At 39.2% G+C, this 20280-nt stretch overlaps 1 protein-coding gene across 1 annotated transcript in view; it reads right to left on the bottom strand.

The window, feature by feature from the left end:
* EFR3B (EFR3 homolog B) overlaps positions 1-20280 on the bottom strand; it is a 74042-nt gene that overhangs the window by 25755 nt on the left and 28007 nt on the right. The window contains exons 5-10 of the mRNA XM_088152236.1: positions 17786-17907; positions 9504-9653; positions 4787-4921; positions 2723-2801; positions 1798-1933; positions 1055-1216 (exon numbers count right to left, since the gene is read on the bottom strand). Coding sequence (XP_088008362.1) covers positions 1055-1216; positions 1798-1933; positions 2723-2801; positions 4787-4921; positions 9504-9653; positions 17786-17907 — 784 coding nt within the window. The remainder of the gene's footprint in view (positions 1-1054; positions 1217-1797; positions 1934-2722; positions 2802-4786; positions 4922-9503; positions 9654-17785; positions 17908-20280) is intronic.

Raw genomic sequence — 20280 nt, 5'->3', positions numbered from 1 at the left:
AAATTTACTTGGTTTCTGAAGGCACGGGCTGATTGTTTCAAACTGTTTTTTTGATTGCTAATTATTACCGTGCTATGAGCATTCAAGGAGGAGGAGAAGGGCTGAGTTAATTTTTTTAAGTAGCTAAACAGAGGCAAATCTAATAAAACAGTCCCTGTAACACAGAATGATTGCAAAGGCTTGACTCTAATTTAGGATTTCTCAATCAAGAGCCAAGGGCCATCCTGGCTGGGGCTTATGGAAGTTAAGGAAAGTGGTTCTAAATTCAATTAAATGGCAAGATAAAGAATTAAAGGAGAGTCTAATGAAGGCTCTCAAGTTTGCTTTTGCTGTAAAAAGAAAAATCATCAGTACTGAAGGAGTCAGGCTAAAAACCTAGATGATTTCCTTTTCTGAGAATGTTTACAGAAAAATCAGTGTATTTATTCCTTCCTTCCAACACCAAGAGACACGTAAATGACAGATCTGTACCTAGAAGATGGAACTTTTACAACTGAGCTGTGCTTTGCACAATATTACACAGTGGCAGGGGCCCATAGATTTTGGCCGAGTTTGGGGGAAATCAATGTGTGGTTACTAATTTTCTGTACACAAAGATATAGGAAGAATCTGAATGATCAGATCAAAGCCCAGTTTTGATGTATTAGTGGTGGTGGTGATCAGTTATAACTCTCTTCCTTTACAAACAAACAAACAAACGAACAGCATGCTTCTAGACTCTTGATGTCTGAGAAGTTTCAGAAGACTCTCATCCAGGATCTCATGTGTTTTGGTGAACGCATGATACGCATGTATTTGATTCTCCTCTCTCTGAATAAAAGCAAGACCTGCAGCATTCAAGATATATTACTCTGATGCTGTTTCTATTTTCCTATCATTGTCTGTTTGCTAAACCTGTAAGAAATAGAGTTGGCAGGATTCATTCAAATTTACAAGGGTAATTGAAACCTTGGATGGGGAAGGAAGCATCTGCAGATATGGATAAAATCAATAGTCCCCTCCTCCCAGTTTCTGAGGAAAAATGGTGCCAATGCTTTGGGGCTACCTAGCATACCTGTGGTCTTGATTATGGCCTCCTGGAACATTCTTTCTTCATGCTCCTTGATGATCTTGGTGCCACCAGCAATGACACAATCATAGCTACCCGTCAAGGCGTAATCAATGCTCAGCCGCAGCTGCCTTAGGAGGGTGTTGAACACCTCCAGCACAGTTGGTCCTAGAAGAAACACAGAATATATATTTGGAAGAAGAACTTCTGTGGGTTTCAGCGCATAGAAAAGGGTTTTTTTTGCCTCCAATGCAACAAAACAACATGCTACAGGAATGCTGGATCCCAACAGAAAGGGGATGTTTCTTGACTATGGATTTGAACACACCTATATTCCAATTGAAGTATCCAGGGTTTTTTGATGCAAAAATTAGAGTTCCTGGACAGGTAGAGTTGATTTTCTCCTTATAGTTCTCCAGTCTTGGCACCTCCACTTGTGGTCCCCTATAAATCCCATCAGTGTTTAAAAAAACCTATTGTTAAGTACAATTCACTTATTTTGATCTTAAAGGTCCAGTTCTTCCATCAGGCTGCTCCCTATTAATCCTAAAAGTCTAGTTTTGGCTGCTCTGAAATATCTCTCAAAGAACAATTCTTGATCAATCTTTTTCACTGATCCATCTAGGCTGGTGCCTGCAAATAGGTCAATCTGTACATTGACTATCCTTTTGGGAAATTCGCAGTTTTTGGAATTTGAGAACTTTGATCCTTGAAGAGATACCCTCTTGAAAATCATCCAGGCTGCTTACCAACAGATCCAGAGGCTGCAATGATGGCTGCCTCCGAGAGGACCTCCACTATCCCAGCCCGGACAGTGGCAGCACTTTTGCTATTGGCATCCAAATGGCTCAGGAGCTGCTGGATCACCAGATGGGAATGTTGTGGCTAGATGTAAAGAAAAAAGAAAAGATAGAGCAGGTGGGCAAATAACATTATGAACTACAGATGCTTTAAGAGGATTGCACTGGAATCTGGATTACTGGGAGGTGAGTTATGGAGCCCAGAGATAAGGGTATCTTCACACTCAACATAAGTAGCAAATATGTCAGTTCACTGCACATCTCTCCCTTCTCTCCCTCCCAGGTTAGAAATGCTTTGCTTTTTAATGAAAACAAAGGACCCATGATTACAATACCAGAGTCATGGAATTGCAGGACATGCACAAAAGGCTCATTTATGTAACTTTTCCTCCTCTCTCAACATTTGGCTTGGATGCAGAACAGCCCTATGTTCCTAAATCAGTATATACATAGAACCTTTTGTCACTTGAACATGGGTGGATAGGTGGCTATGGTGCACGATCAGGCTATCTCATGCATCTTATAATTCGTTCTTTGAACCTATAATGTATATAAGAACATTAGAACCTCCTTAAGAAAAGAAATGTCCTCTTTTATGTTTTATTGTTGCTGTGAGCCACACAGAGCTGTGTTTTAAGACAGGCGGTCATAGAAATCTTTTAAATAAATAAATAATGTTCTTTTGACTGTGGTTGTGCAAGGAGGTAGGTAGTTAGGTTGCTGGAATTCATGACTCATCAAGGGAGGTTCTGCCCTGAAGTTTAAGCTCATGTTACTTCACCTGACCGATGAAACAGCTGCCGCTGCAGTAGAAACCAAGTTTCCTTATAGTGTAGGAATAGAAAATGAAATGTCCCCTCAGTGCAGATCTCACCTGGATAGAGTACATGATGATCTTAAAGCAGCGGATTGCAAATGTATTTGGCTCCCAGAGGGAGTGGTTATCCAAGTGGCTTTTGGGAAATAAGAAGGAAAAAAGAAATATGAATTTAGTAGACTTGATGCAATTGATTAGTCATCTAAATTCGAAAGACAATCATTTTCAAAGATCAACAGCTTCAGATTAGTAAATGAAACCAAATCTAGCTAATTTTTTAAAACGTAAAAGGACCTCTCTCCTATGAAGAGAAACTAGAATTTAAGGATTCAAGCCAATAATGGCTGTAGGTCAGTTTGCTCATGGATCAGAGGCAGTTATTTTCATGAACAAGCTTAAGTTGGACCAAACCAAAGGTCGTTCCAAGTAAACATCCATCATCCTTCTCGCTATAGGAGCCACTCAGGTGCTTCTGGAGAATGAGATCACAAATAGTCCATGAAAGACTGTTGACATCCTAAATCATTGCCTGGATGAAAAAACAACAGGCTTAATGCAGAGAGAGAGAGGGGTCCTATTACTGGGTTCTTAGTGTTCTCCAAGCTTGGTTGTTGTTTTTTTCCCTCCCAAATGTTTCAGTACAAGGCTAGATAATATCATTGGTGCATGGGAGAGTGGAGTTTGCTGGTGCTGTTCCTCATGGGGATGTTGGTAGCTAGCGAATTCCTGGAATCTTGGCATTTTGACAAATCAGCCGTCAACAGACCCATAAAGATAAATCCCATCTACATACAATTTAAAACATACAATCAAAAGTCAAGGCAGGAAACAAACAGCCCAAATCACATCCTCCCTAGCTACCAATATCCAGATAAACAGGAAGCAGCACCAGATAAACCATCAGGGAAGAAACAGTACCCTAATCATTCTCAGGAGGTTTGGGACAGTGCACGTGTGTGTATGACTGGAAGCAGGCCTTTTCATTGGCCACCCAACCCTATGGAACAGCCAGCCTCCCGAGGTCTTATGTTTCAGGAAAGTGGTAAAGACTGGTGTCTTTCACTTGCATTTTTGAGGCACAGTATCCCCTATAGTAAGGTTGCTGCTAATTTTCTGTTTGCTATTAGGTCTTTTTAACGAGTTTTATGATAGTTATGTTTTAATTATTATTTGCGATGTCTGCAATTTTATAAGTTGTGAGCCTTCCGGAATCTTAGACTGGGGAGGCATATAAATGGAAGAATGAATGAGTAAACAAATTAATTCACTGGAAGCTGATTGTACTCTAGCAACTAGGTTGGTTGATCCAGAAATAGGCCCCTTTTGGTCAGAAGAGCCCCACTGCTAGAACAACAACTCCTTTATACTGCAACTGAGATTAGTTGCTTTCTTATTTAGCATTAGACAGGAGTAAAAATAGTTGCGTCGCATTGGGGTTTAAAAAATTATATGATGCTTGGTCTCTAATTTTAATGCCACAATTCAGTTTTATTAAATGGCTTTTCCTCCTATGCTTAACTGAAGGTTTATTATACGCTGCCCTAGATATCTATTATGTCCTAATATATGCTGCCCTAGATATCTATTAGGAGAAGAGCAAAGTATAAAAGTGTTAATGATAATGATTTGTACTAGAGCTCTAATACTGAACTCTGCCAGAGAATCAGTGACTGGATTTAATACAACATGTCAGATGAGGCTAAAATGAGGATCAGTTTATGGCTGAGCAGGTTGTAGGAACCTACTTTTGTCTTATCATCTTGGGTGAACCACAGCCATAACAACAGGCCTTAATATGGTTTATTTTGGAGGGCTCACCATGTTAGGTAACACAAGTGCTAAGCTGGGTCTAGGATTTGGCCTATTGTGGGAATTCAGTTGCTTGCTTTCTGCTTAGACCACCTCACAGCCTTCTTATAATGATTTAAGGGAGCAGGATGAGATCACTTTGTGCAATATTCCCAAGTTCCTTGGAAAAATACTGGAATGAAAACAATAATAATAATGATGGTGTTAGGTGTGAGGAAGAAGAAATTCAATGCACTACCTTCATGTGGCTTTGTTAAACATCTCAAAGGGGATACTGAGGCAGGTGTACAACATAAAACGCAGGGAACTTACATGAGGACAGGCTTGATTGCATTTTTGATATTGCCATAAGCTGCCCGACCTAGGAGCTCCCGCAAACATCGTTCAGCCAGCTCTGCTGGGTTCTCTTTCTCCTTCTCAGTTGTTTGTAAGGGTGAAGGAGAACGGCTAAAGGAAACAGGGAAGGGAAAAAAAAGCAGCAGCTGCAATTTAAATGTCAAACATCCATTTCACAGACAACATGCAAGTGGCTTTTTTCCCTAGTTTTGCTTAAAAAGAGATGTTGGCAGGCTGAAGCACTCACTCCCTTCTCTCGGTACACAGAATGAAAATTGAAGGCACACTTTCCCCCTAATAAAAAAGATTTTATTATTGGAAAAGGACTACAGGGAATGTTTATTCCTCTGCAGAGGATCCCCACCCCTTTCCATGTGATCCACTTATCTGAAGAGTCATATAGACACTTGATGAGTCATGCAGAGACCAGGTGGATAGCCTCCTCTGGGTAATTCTGTTGTGTCTTTGTACTAGAATTGATCAAATGAAGGCAAACCATATAATGATCTGAGTCAGGACAATGAATCACACAAAGATAGGAATCTAGAAATGTAAGAAGTTTTCTTACAAAAATCTTAGACTCACAGTCAGAGTTGTGTACTCTGAGCAGAAGCACTCTTCCAGGCCTATCTGCAAACTGTCAAGGACTGAACGTGGCACCTTCTGCATTCTAACTAGTTATTCTATTCCTGAATTACAGTATATTTGCTCCCCTTATTTTAAAGAAATCCCTAATTATTTATGCATTCCTCATGGCATGCTAAGATACTCTTATGATCCTCCCAAAACTGAGAACGTGGCTCATACAGAGGTTCCCCACAAGGACACCATAAAATAGTGGTCTCTAGCGGGTTTTAGAGCTCTGGGATCCAAGGGAGAGTTGTGCAGTCCTTGGGGTTCTCTGAGCTTGGTTGTTTTCTTGCAGATGTTTCATTACCTGGCTAGGTAACATCTTCAGTGCTAGAAAGGAATGGGATTTGCTCTCTTTTATATACAGTAGTTTCCCTGTCAGTGTTGGTGGGGGTGTAGTTTTCTCCTTGATTAGGCTGTTGTTTACTGCTTGACTGTCTGAGTTGGTAGTTCTTTGATTAGGGTATTGTTTACTGCTTGATTGTTTGTCTGGTGTTGATCCTGGTGTTAATCCCTGCTTATTTGGGTGTTGATTGCTGGCATGGAAGTGTTCTGGTCTTTTTGTTTCTTTTTTATTGTCTCTTTTGAATAGTGTGTAAATGTTGTTTATCTCTATGTGCCTGTTGATGGATGACCTGTCTGAATACCAACCAATCCAAGGGAGAGGCAGCTCTGCCCAAGCCACAGTTCAGAGCCTTCAAGCAGTCCCTGGGTTTGCCCACTTCCTTTCTTAATCACTTACGGAAATTGCTTGTTAACTGCCTTTTGGACATTAAGAACCTTTAGAATGACAAGTTTCATCACACCGGGTGATTCTCCTTCAATCCTCAGCGAAAGAAGTTTCATGTAAGTTTAAGAACTTAAAAAAAAAAAAAATCTGAAATAAACAGCAAAAAGGTAACTAGAGCATTGATTTTAGAAAGCTACAAATGAACTAAGGGGCCAGATGGATTAGAAATAAGATTTTGAAATTAATTATAAGAATCCTTCCCATGGGTTGTTTAAAATCCCATTAAAAATATACGAAGATTTTGAATTTAAGTGTAAAAAATCTTCCCGTGTGAAAAATGTTGCAGATTAGAGAAAAATATAGTAAGAGGAGACTTCGAAGGCTGGATGCTAGAAGCAACCAGAAAGAACTAAAGTTTACAATTAAAGGAGAAGAGACCCACTAATACAGAATGGAGAAAAGTATTTTAACTTTGGAAGAATTCAAAGATACTTGGGAACAATGTACTCAGAATTTTTTAAAGACTGCTATTATAAAAAATGGGTTTAAAAGAGGAGACAGAAGAGAATGCAACTGAGAATCAGGCTGTTTCGGAATTGGATTTAAAAACAAGTTACAAGAATGATATGAAAGATGTTACGCTGGATTTACAAATAAAACTGGCTAATGTCAATAACCAAAAGAGTTATTAATAATAAATAATTCAGATAATAATATTAATAAATATAGATTTATTTACTTTATAAATAATACATCAGAAGAGTGCCTTGGACAACTCTTATACACTAATACAGAATGGAGAAAAGTATTTTAACTTTGGAAGAATTCAAAGATACTTGGGAACAATGTACTCAGAATTTTTTTAAAGACTGCTATTATAAAAAATGGGTTTAAAAGAGGAGACAGAAGAGAATGCAACTGAGAATCAGGCTGTTTCGGAATTGGATTTAAAAACAAGTTACAAGAATGATATGAAAGATGTTACGCTGGATTTACAAATAAAACTGGCTAATGTCAATAACCAAAAGAGTTATTAATAATAAATAATTCAGATAATAATATTAATAAATATAGATTTATTTACTTTATAAATAATACATCAGAAGAGTGCCTTGGACAACTCTCTATTCTTGGACTTACAAAATAGATGTGTTATACTCATGAAGGATTTCTTGAGAAAAGAAAAATGAGAAGTTGAAAAGGAATCAGCTTTTGGGACACTGTTTAAAGGGAATAGACATCAAGATTGAAAGTAAAAAGAAGGTATATAAATTTGGCTTAGTAGCTCTTAATGGGTTTCTCTCAGCCAGGACTGAATGAGAAGGCTTTAAAGATTTGTTTATAGATATGATATGGGAAGAGATTTTTTGTTGTATTTTCAGAGAAAATGATAAGCTATGGTGTTAAAAGTAAAGTAAAAGATTACAAAATTGGCTTATTTGATCAAGGTTAAAATACAGAAGTTATTGCTGATATGTGTTAAACTTGTGAAGGAGTTTTTGAGAGGAGAGAAAGATAAAATGATAAGAAATCAACTTGTGGGACACTATTTGAAGGAATTAAAGATCAAGATTCTTAATATGTTGTTTCTGGTAGCTCTGAATTGATTTTTCTTGATTAGGTTCGAATGATGAGGCTTTAAAGATTGGTTTACAGGTAAGATATGGGAAGAAGGTTTTTGTTTTATTTTTAGAGAAAATGATAAGTTACTGTCTTAAAAGTAAAGTAAAGGAATATGTAACTGATTTATTTTATTAAAGTTAAAACATATATGTTGTTATTTCTGGTAACTCTTAATGGACTTTTGTTGATTAGGGACTGAATGATGAGGCTTTATAATCTGCTTATAGATAAGAAGAGATGGGAAGAAGAGATATTTTGATGAAATGTTAGAGAAGGTGATAAGTTACTGAAATTGTTTGTACTTGTCTTGATGAAGGGGGAAGTCACTTCTTTATATATCTTTTTTCTTTTGTTTTTCTATTTTCTTAGTTTGTATTAGTTTTTTTATCTTTGTACTTTGAAACTCTAATAAAAATTATTACATATATAAAAAAAGAGAACATGGCTTGTTTTGGTGGGATATTTAAAAGCCTGAATCAGAGCAGGAGAGTTTCCAGTGCTTTATAGCTCCCATTCTCTCCTTTGGAGACAAAAATATGAGAAATCATACAGCCAAAATTTGACCATCTACTCCAAATGTCAGTGGTACAATTCCAGAGTACTGGGAGGAAGTCTGCCAGCACAGTGCTAGGAAGCCATTTATAGCTTGGGGCCATAGGTTGTCCATCTCTGATATATGTCAGAATGAATAGAACTATTGTCCTCTATTCCTTAACTCTTCTATAATTCTATAATTCCATGACTATGATGAAGCTGAATGGTGGGAACTTCAGGACAAATAAAGGTAAATTCTTCATACAATACATTACAGGTAGTCCTCACTTAACAACCGTTTGTTTAACAACAGTTTGAAGTTATGGCTTTGGAAAAAGTGCTTTATGACCTGTAGTTGCACTTATGACTGTCATAAACTGTCTCACTATCCCCCCAGTCATGATTTGCGACCTTTTTCCAGATGCTTGCTAAGCGAATCACCATGGTCGTTAAGCAAATCACATGGTCATTAAGTGAATTCCAGCAAAAAATCCATTGGGGAAGCTGGATTCACTTAATGACCAGGTGATTTGCTTAATGACCACTGTGATTCACTTAATGACCATTGTAAAATGGTCATAAAATTGGGTCTGGTCATGTGGTGACTCGCTTAATGATCGCCCTGCTTAATGACTAATTTTCCAGTCCCTATTGTGGTTGTTAAGCAAGGACTATCTGTATTACACTTTGCAATTTACTGTTTGGAAATACAGTGATGGCTGCAAACTTGAACAATTTTAAAAGACGGGCTAGGATAACCTCTTCTTCACAGAGTTAGTGAGAAGATAAAATTGTGTGCTACCTTGCGGTCTAGTGGAAAGGCAGAATGCACACCTACTTATTAGATGCATGAGGTAATCACTTAAACTGACAGTATAAACACAGAGACAAACATTAAGAAGACCAAACAGTACAAGGGACTGTAGTAGGAATGTTACAGTTCAAGCAGAAAACAAATGAATCCAAGATTAAATCAGTGTGGATGTAACCTGGCCTTGACTAGCAGATGGTGTGCACATAACAAAAACAAGAAAAACAATTACTTTCTGTAGGGATCAAGCTACTCATTATAAGGTTCACGGTATAAAATTTGCTAGGCAAGCCTCTGGCATATTTCCAATTCTAGGTTTTCACAAGTGGCAAAGTCTAATTTGGCAAGAACAGAATTCCAGGTACCTTTCTGCTTCCTCTCCATGCTGAAGGTTGAAGAGCAATGAAGGCACAATCTTGTCCATATGCTGAGGGTCCCAGATGTTTGCCTGCAACTCATCATTAACTGTTTTCCGGACCACACCCTGTAGTCCTTTGATGCCAGACATCCGAATCCTTTAGGAATAAAAGATCAATTTTAAAAAGGTAACAGGAAATGGGGTTTTCCTTCTGTTTGTAATGCCTGGCTCCCGAAGGATACTGAACATGTATACTCTAGGGCCATGGTTCATAGGGTGCCACACTGAATGCACAGGGGCACCGCAGGATATTTTACTAGTTAATAAACAGACCTGTTAGTGAGTTTGCTGCAGGGCCCCAGTGTGCCACAGTGCACTGTTTGGGAACAGCTAGGGGCACTACGAACCGAGAAAGTTTGAAAGCCTCTGTGCTAGGGAGGTAAGCGTTTATTGGTAACTCTCCAGCTGTTGGAAAGGAGACCCTATTGCAACAACAGCTTGTAACATAGTGGAAGAAAAAGCACCATAGGCATCAAGGCCCAAAGCAAAATATAACTGTGCATTAAGTTTAAATAGTACAAACAGTGAAATGGGAACATTCGATGCACGAAGATAAATGATTACAGTAGCAGTACAGTGGTTAGAAAATGTCAAAGACTCAGAACATCCTAGTTCAAATCCTTATTTTTCTATAGGCTATACATAATTTAGCTGGCCATTTTAATCTTGAGCCAGAGTCCTCTCTTAGCTTAGCAAATTTCATAAAATCATTTTAAGGGGAGTAGGAGAGGAAACCATCTACGCTATTCTGAGCCCGATGGATGAAAGAGGAATAAAAATATACCAGTAACTGTAGCAATAATTACTAACAAATATAAAAAATAAACATTAATATTACATGACTAATAAAGTATAAGAATAATACACCTAAGTTGCACATTCTGCATGTACAATTTAAGTATGCAAGAAATGAATGTGTTACTTTGAGTTCATCCATTTAATCCTTGACAGTGTATGCATGAAAGAAGTAGGAAAAAAAAGTTGTGTGCACGCAAAGAGAAGAAAGATAACTCTGTATATTGCAGTCAATTTCCCTGTATCTGGTTATTTTAGTATTCCTGCACTGGATGCTCTGCCATGGAACATTACACCTTATGGTAACATCCTCCCCTTCCCCTCAAAATAAAAATAAAAATCTAAACATCCCTACTCAAGCATATGGCCCAAAAGGCAGCACAGTAGTGAATTTTATCTGTAAAATTAAAACTCAACTGAAATAACCCTTTCATTAATCTGTCCCGAACCTCCTGCCAAACCAAGTGACGCAGAGTTTTAGCACTAATATGAGGGAGGACAACATTTTCCCCAACCCACAATTCCAAAACATGCAGAAAAGAATAAAAACAACAGCATTAATAAGAGGCAACTAGCTGAAGAGTGTTAGTCACCAGTTAAGTGGCTGCATCAAAAGGCCCCCTGGTATGCCATATTGTAAACTACCACCTTCACCCTTAGCCTTGGCTTTTCATTATCCCTCAGCTTTGGAAAAGCTTCTCCAAGCTTCCATATTTGTCAAAGGGCAAGGAGAAACAATTAAAATACATCCTTAGGAGGTTAATTGTAGGACACAGATCATCCCAAGAACAGCAGGGAGGGTGATTGTGGGCAGATGCTAAAATAGATCTAAGACAGCAGCAACCCACAATGCTTTGCAGGTGGGGAAGAGGAGGGCAAGAAAGCACAAATTGCTTTTAAAAAGCGCTATGGCTGAGGCAGAGTTGGCTGACAGTAAATAATATGCATCTGATCCTGTTATTCATGATTAATCCTTTGGGGAGGAAGAATCATCTTCATCAAAAGGGAAGGGGGATTCTCTATGAAACTTGTCCTTTTGGTGACTACAACTTCCAAAGGTAAATTATGATCACATCCAGAATTTTGTTATATCATTCTTACAATGTTGAAGGAATGACAGATTGGAAGGTTGAAGGGCCTACTGATTGAAGAGATTCATATTCCTCAGTTGCATTTGTAGAGATTAATCTAATCCACCCCAGCCAACATGAAGAATAGCTATAAATGGCAGATGGATAGGAATACAAGACTCATTAATTAAAAGTGAAGGAACTGGTATAGAAAAGAGCAGACTGATGGGGACATCACAACATGCTTGGAATACCTGAAGGGTGCAAAGCCTTGAGCTTCACTACTCCAGAGGACAAGATAGATGGAGTGGATTTAAATTACTGGAACTAGATTTCAGTGGAGCATTGGAAGAGTTTTTATAGGACAGTTTGATCATGGAGTTAATTAGCAGAGTGGTGGGGTCTAACTGGAGTTCTTCAGACAGGGATTGGACACCCATCTGTAAGGGATATTTTATACTTTGGCAATCCTGTATTGAAAGAGGAGGTTGGACTTAGCCAACGTTGCTCTTTCAATTTTAAAATCATTTGAAATAGGAAATGCTCCTGGTATATCTATTATTTCTGTTTATAAACTAAATTAATGTAGGGCACCATCATCAGGAAACCATCCTGTGTAAGTTTTACACACAAGTTGGGAAAAGCACATGTATTCATTTAATTTCCTATTGTCCTGGGCACAGAAGCAAACAGGCTTTAAAACTGCAGCAAATACTAGCCCTTGGGTCTGGATGCCATGATGAATTAGAAAAGGCATGAACCACTTCATGGCATTATGACAAAGTGAGACTTTTTGTACCAGGCCTGATTCATCTGTCTGACTGATTCAGGGATTTGGTTCCAGGCCATGGATCTCTCCTTTTCTGGAGGGACTCCATTCTTTCTTCCCCACCTTGCCTTGACAAAGCTAGGTTGAATAACACAGGAGTTAAAAATGTATGCATGGGTTACCATGTTAGGAGTTTGCTAGGGAAATTCAACAGAAGAATGAGAAAAAGAAGAGAGGAACATGTTTAGAGAAGCTATATATTTGAAGGGACTTTGTGCTCAATTGTAATGGATGAGAAGGATACCTCTTGAACAACAGTCTGCTATAGTTTACTGGAAGACCACTTCCTGAGGAAGGTAGAAGGAATGTAAAGAGTGAGCTCAGAGCAACCAAATAGTTTGCTAGGTGAGCTTGGGGTGGGGAGTCTCTAATAAATTTCCTCTAAGTCAAGAGTGTGTACTGTACTTAACTACTTGAGAAGTGAACAAGAAGATATAGATGTTTTCTTGGATAGAGCCTAGAGCAATGTTTCTTAACCTCAGATGCCTTAAGATGTGTGGATGTCAACTCCCAGAATTCTGGGAGTTGAAGTCCAGACATCTTAAAGTGGCTGAGGTTGAGAAACACTGCTCTAGAAAAACAATCATGGAGAAAATCTATCTGTGTGGTTGCTAGGAGTCGCAAACAACTTGATGGCGCATAATCAGAGAAATAAAACTGAAAATAAAAGATCAGGAATCTGCAGGCATAATGTGCAGTATTTGTGGCTAGTTTGTGTTCCTGCCCTAAAAGAAACAGGCAGATGTTTGCAGCAAATTCTACCTTGTAATGGTGCTTAAAGAAAAGTCAGGGGACTGGAGCAATTTATCAGATGAAACAAAGGAAGCATCACAACAAGAGCTGACAAAGGAAGCAAATCTCCATAAGAAAGACAATCAAAAACTAAGGAGCAAGCTTAGTCTGACAACTCCCTTGAACTAATGTAGAAAAAACATTGCTGGAATTCTGAAATGACTTTCAGGTTCTTAAAGAAAAAAATCTCTAAGCATTCAAGGGAAAAGAAGAAACACTGCAGAAGAGGAGATAGGACAGTGGATATTTGAAGGGCATCTGGGATGCAGTTGAAGCCTGCAACAAGACACCATAAATCCTGGTGGTTGTTGACATACGACAAGGAACTGAAACAAATGTGGGCTGAGCAGACCCACTAGTTTATGAGGTGCACAGTTGACCAGATGCAAGGATTATAGATGTTACAGAACAACTTCCAAAATACAGTGTGCACTGACAATTATCTTTTCCTTCTAAACCACTTGATGACAAATAATATTGCAATGGATCATCAGTTAAATTATCATGGCCTCTGAGGATCTAGGAAAGACTTAGAGGGCTCAGATCTTTCAGACCATGGAAGAAGATGGAAAATGAAAGAGTACTGCAAGAGCACTGCAGAATAAATGCCTACACAAATGATATTAATGAGAGAGATCTGATTTCTGGGATCATGGTCTAGGTTATTAACATAATATCAACACAAACTGAAAGCCAGTTTGGTGTAGTGGTTAAGGTGCTGGCCTAGAAACTAGGAGACTGTGAGTTCTAGTCCTGCCTTAGGCATGAAAGCCGGCTGGTTGACTCTGGGCCAGTCACTCTCAGCCCAACCCACCTCTCAGGGTTGTTGTGATGGGGAAAATAGGAGGAGGAAGGAGTATTAGGTATGTTTGCTGCCTCGACCAAAATATGAAAAAAGGCAGGATATAATAATAAGACTGCTGACATAAGAGGGATTGTATCTCATGAAGATTATTAAGAATGTGTTTGGTTGGAGGCTGGCAAGCTTGGTTATGAGGATTATATCTTGTAGGAGTTGAAGACAACAACCTTGAGGTAAAGAACCCAAAGATTTCTGAATCTTTGTGAGTGGAAGTGAGACATTTGTGATTTGAGACATTTGCGAGTGGAAGTGTGCGTTAATGGGATCTATTACATCAGCAACAGCAATCGAAACATATAATTTGTTCAAAAGGAACCAAAGCAATAGAGAGGGAGGATGTATGCTAAAATACCTATACCTGCTCAAAAATCCAAGTAGATGCAGTAGAGCGCAACTGGGTAAAATAAGTGGAGGAATGGATAAAAGCTGTTACTGATATTTGTTGCCCAACAAAAAGAATATGTGGATGATGCTTTCCAAAAGCAAGCCTCAGATCTTCTAAAATGACATGAACTGTTAGTGATGCAGGACTTTAACTCTTCTCACATCTGTTGAAAAGAAAAGCCTCTGCCAAACACGGTCCAAGAAATTCCTGACTTGACTTGTTGACAAATTCTTTCAGAGGAGGGACAAAAGTATAAAAAGGTCAATTAACTTTGACTTGATATTGACTTGAGAACCAGTTTGGTGTAGTGCTAAGCTGCTGCACTAGAAACCAGAAGATGATGAGTTCTAGTCCTCCTTTAGGCACGAAAGCCCGCTGGGTGATTTTGGGTCAGTCACTCTCTCTCAGCCCAACCCATCTTATAGGGTTGTTGTGTGGAAAATAGGAGGCAGGAGCAATAGGTATATATACTGCCTTGAGTTGAACAAAAATAAAGGCAGGAGAAAAATCTAATAATAAATGTAACTAGGAGTTCTAAAAAGGGAGATACTAAAAGCACAATTACAGTAGGGAAAAGAAAATGGAAGACAGCAGAAGAAGCCAATATGGTGGTACAAAAGCTTACTGAAGATCTGAAAAAAGGGACACAGAGGTGATAAAAAGAGGGCCTACATTAGGAGGAGATTGGACTTCATGGCCTAAACCAGTGTTTCTCAACGTTGGCCACTTGAAGATGTGTGGACTTCAACTCCCAGAATTCTCCAGCAAGCCATGCTGGCTGGGGAATTCTGAGAGTTGAAGTCCACACATCTTCAAATGGCCACGGTTGAGAAACATTGGCCTAAACAGTCTCTTCCTACTCTATGATGCTGTTTTAGGACTGCTAACATCACCACTGTTTAAAATGCTAATCATACATATTCACCACACTCTCAACCCCCCCTGCCTTCATGCAGAACCTCTGGGTTTCTATGTACCCTAGGAAACTTGGGAATGGAAGACAACCTCTCCAATAATATGCTGAACATGTGATGCACAAGGAAGAAGTAATGCTTCTCATGTTACTTTTGCTTGCACTTAAAATAGCATCTAAGCTGCCCAAAATGCAGGAACCATTGGCTGCCCCCAAATTTATCCAAGTTCCAAGGACTGAGTCAAATGTAATGCTACAGCATCCTAGAGATACATTTGTTGTATCAAAAATGGACATCACTATTGGTAGTGAAAACTCTGTGGATAGAGGAACTGATCCCCACAGATGTGCTCCAAACTGGATGAGGGTAGAATGGGGTGGAGGGGAAGACCCCAAGATACCAGTTCTTTCTGGCCCTTCTTGGCAGACAAAAGAGGCACATTTTCCTCTCCTGAGAAGAGTTAAATTTGAGGGGCGCAGCGGCAAGTCAGCATCTATTTATACCACTAGATGGCACCCACGATCTCTGTTTTTTAAATCTAAAATCTTGCAAATGTCATCAGAATTTGGCCATTAAAAAAAAAAAAACCTGTTTTTTTTTCAAGACATAACGCTGTTTGAAATTGTGTAGTGGTGTGTTCACTGCCTGAAAATTTGCTTTGACTTACAAAATGAATCTAGGAAGCTACTATTCAGTTCTACTGATTGAAGGATGGGCCTTTCTGCAATATTCAGTTACCAGTTCATGGGTCAGTGCAGCATGCTATACCATGCTAAAACTGGGTTAGGTAGTTTGCGGTTCAGCCTGTTATAGGAACGAAGCCTTTACATTAAAGTGTAGTATGTTTTATAGTACAGTTTGTTTGTATATCATACTAGACAAACTGTGATCCGTTGATATTTCCTTACCTAAACAGAGAAGAAGAATGACTATGGGCGGGCAAAAAAGCAGTGGAAGCAGGAGTGACTTCCAACTTCCTGACAGCTTCCCCATTGACTTTCCTTGTTGGAAGCTGGCAGGGAGCGCTGGAAATCTCCCTCCCTCCCTGACCTGCGCTGCACCCTTGTGCACCCTCCCTGACCAGCACACTTCTTGTGCACCCCACACAACCTCCCCGACCCTTGCTGCACTTCCTGCACTCCCCCTCGCTCCCTCCCCCACCTGGCAGCAGCCACTTACCTGCCTGCTGGCCTTGGACTTGCAACTTCCTGCTGGCTTCCCCACTAACTTTGCTTGTGGGAAGCTGTTAGGGAGCCTTGGCAATCACGATCAAGTTTAGACTTCCTGCCAGCTTTCCCACTGACTTGTGGGAAGCTGTCAAGGAGCAATGGAAATGACAATCACATGACCGTGGCTGACTGCGGTGATGCTGAAGTGGTTGGAGCATGGCGGTGCTGAAGTGGCCACAACTCTGCCAAATTTCAATCCCACGGGAGTAATGGGTCCCAGATTTTGAATGCATTCTGTAAATTAGCCCATTTGAAGTACCTTGGTTCAAAAACTGTTGCCGTACGATGCACTATTTCATCCAATTGAAGGTTACAGACAGATGTGAGTGTTCTACTAGATATATTTTTATGGTTCATATTTAACATACAGTACATACGTGCCCATCACTATTCATTTTTGAGGTAATTTGAATTATGAAAAGTATAAAAAGGGAAAAGAAATAGTAAGCCTAAAGGTATGGGGAATAAAAGGAAAGGAAATACAGCTAAATTAAATCAGCTATATATCTAAATCAAATATATATCAAACCCACTCATTAAACCTCTCTATACTCTACTTCCATATGCTGCTTCATACAGACCATGGTAGCTGTGTTTTGACAGGAAAAATTGAGGGGATTATCACAAATTGTACATCAGTTGTGGCTGGATGAAGTTGATGAGATATTCAAAAAGAGAGAAGTTAAAAAGAATGAAAGGCAATGTATACCTTGGTATATGGCTGTGGTGGAAGCTAGGATAGCTTGCAAGGACAGAAAAATATGAAGAGGTATAATTAATGGAATTGATATAAACTAGATTTAGCTGTATTTCCTTCTCCTTTTTCTCTTTTGTGCTTTAATGTCTTTGGCTATTTCTTATGCCTTTTCTGTGCTTGGCATAATGTTGCTTACCCTGAAAGGGAATAGTATGATGAATATCTATGTAAATAGTTGGGCACAACATGAAAAAAAAATGAATTTGTAAACTTGCTTCAAGAGTTTAGCATGCTGTGTGACCCTGACACATGGCTCTGATAGATAGATAGATAGATAGATAGATAGATAGATAGATAGATAGATAGATAGGACTTTGTTACTGAATTTACCCATTTTCTGAGCCTGCAGAGTACACTGAATCATAAAATAACCCTAAAGAGGAGGGTTGCACAACATGCTAGCCTCTCCAAAAATCTAATCAAGGTCATCACTAACCAAGCCTAGGAGTCACTAAGTTTTTATCTGGTTCACTGTGTTGTGAGAATGGTATTACTGAGTTATAGTTGGGAAGACAAAAGGACTGGCCTGTCAGTAGAAAACCAGGAATTTCTTGAGGCTGCTGAAGCTGCCAGCATCCATTGAGGTCTCTACTTACTTTGTCCGGATCTCCATGTCATCATGGCTGGAGTGGCACATTTCACTGAAGCGAGAGACGAAGAAATCATAGCTCCTGTGATAAGATGGAGTGTCTTCTTCAATGTTTGCAAACTTCACAAACTGGAGGAAAGGAAAAAAGGGCATCAGGGCAGAGAAAAGGAGGTAATATTAAAAATACTGCACTCGTGCGCCAATCGAAGAAAATCACCAAATAACGTCTCCCGCCTCAATGGAGGAGGAAATCCTTGTGAGGATTTTATTTCTATCATAAAAAGTTGTCTGTAAGCAGGCCAGGGTAGTGGTCAGCAGCACAAGTCACATCTTGCACTTATGGTACCAGGGATTTTTCTTCCTCAAAATTCAAGTTCACATTGAAAACGATGTTTAAAGGCTACACATCAGGCTTAAGAGTTTAGGAAAAAAAAGCTGAGGTTGGGCACAGCTCAGGTAAAAGGCAACAGATTACCCCAATCTGAGCAATGCTTTCAAGATTGATGGGATCAAGCAGCCCTTGATCCATGCAGTTCTGTCTTATCGGAGCCTTTATGTGATCTCTGAAGTCTGTCCTATCTGAAGCTCTTTAGCAGCTCTCAAGCTCTCTTGCAGGAGAAGACCTCCGCAGCCGCTCTCCAGAATTTGCTTAATGGAGGCAGGGCCAGCAAAGCATTTTGTTATCTGAAGGAAAAGGATGAAATGATTCATGACTCTGGACATTTCAGCTCCAGGTGGCCTTTTTATGGTTAAGAGATACATTTTGGTAAGGATTACTTTTCCATGAGTTAAGTGGGGCACAACTGACAAAAATGTGACGGTGTGGGTCAAGTGTCCATGACAGGCAGGAGAGAAAAGGGTCAAGGAGGCAGATTTTCTCAGTTGGAACTTTGCATACTACCTTAAATGTAAAGCCAGAGGATCCAATAGGAGGATGTCCCAGTGGGTCCTGGATTTGGGGGGGACAGATGAGAGAATTGAGCTAAAAGTCAAGGAACAGCTGAATATAAAGAGATGCTGCAAATCATCTGATAAAGACAGGCCTGATGCCACCTAGGAAGCTTCCCAGCTTGAGGCTGGATTTGAACCTGGATCTCTCCAGTCCCAATCTAATTCTTTACCAATATACTGTACTTTCTGTGTAGGGGACAAATAATATTCTATCCTTGCATATATGATTCTGAAGTTACCAAAATCTACCTCATGAGGTTGTTGAAGGAATAAAGTATAGGGGACACGTGTGTTGCCTTTTGCTCATGGAGGGGGGGAATATAAAAAAGTATCCACAACCTGGAGCCTCTACCACAGAAGCGTGGTCCCTTCTTAAACTAAGCTAAACTACGTAAAAGATGGCTTAAGGTTTAAAATAGGGGAAACGTGAATTTTGATTTCTGGAATTCTCATGCGTCCCTAAGTCCCATTGAGTTAAATGGAGCTTCTGCCTCAGTTTTCCTGAAATCTAAAGCAAGATTTCTTCACTTCCATCTTCCCATCTATGAATCATGCAGCCTCTCCTGTGCAGAGGTCAAAATGTGTGCCTGCACACTCTTCTCCAACGTCTTCATTTTCTATCAAAAGTAGTTTTATGAGTCTATTCTCATACACAGCAGGAACTTTTTCTACAGTATTATTTTTAAAAATTGCCTGTACACAAAATTATGTATAATGCCATCTAAGTTTTGAAAACCTGGTACCTAGCCAGCTGCAGGGAGTTCTCTAGAGCAGCCAAAACAGGGAAATTGGAGAAAATACACAATAGTCTTGAATAATTATATTAGTGTAGCTTTATCATCCAATCTTCCCAGGACATATAAATCAAAGCAACAGAACAAATTCAATTGGTTGTTAGCTGCTAGTTCAAGTACAATAAAACACTGTAAAATTATATCTTTCTTTGGAACAATATTTAAAAATGAGAGGAATTGAATTTATTGGCTGAAAAATTAATAAAGCAGTCATAGCCTTGAAGAATCCTTTAATTAAAGATTGTTGATATAAATACGAGCAAAATAATCCCTAATAGAATACAGTACCTCCATCTACAGTATACAAATGCTGACAAAGAGCAATACTGAATCTGGATATTTAAAACTTTGCCTCTTTCCTTATACTCCTAACCTCTACCATATACTCCTGAACTATAAAGGTTTTCTCCTTCCCCTTATGCATGGCTTCTATTTGCTCATTTTTGTTCCTTACTTTTTGTTTTCAACATTTTGTTGACTACTCAGTGTGTATGTATCTCCCTGTTGAATGTGAATTGTTTCTAACTGCATACCTGGACTTAGTTCAGAATTTTACTTTCCAGCCCCTGAGGATCCTTCACAAATGTCTAACTTAGGTGGATTCTCAGGCCAATGGAAAATGCCTCTTCCCTGATAATCATTTGACTCCACTAGAAACTGAAGTTTGATTCTTTTTTTTCTCTAGTTGTTTAGGATGAATTTAAACCATAGTTTCCATAAACTGCATTTACAATCTCCTTTTGCCCCAGCTCATGAT

This window comes from Python bivittatus, unplaced genomic scaffold (genome assembly GCF_059951505.1).
Source record: "Python bivittatus isolate LINGU-HERP-01145 unplaced genomic scaffold, Pbiv_v1 ctg000690_np1212, whole genome shotgun sequence".
NCBI lineage: Eukaryota > Metazoa > Chordata > Lepidosauria > Squamata > Pythonidae > Python > Python bivittatus.
This window is presented reverse-complemented; position numbering and strand designations above follow the sequence as displayed.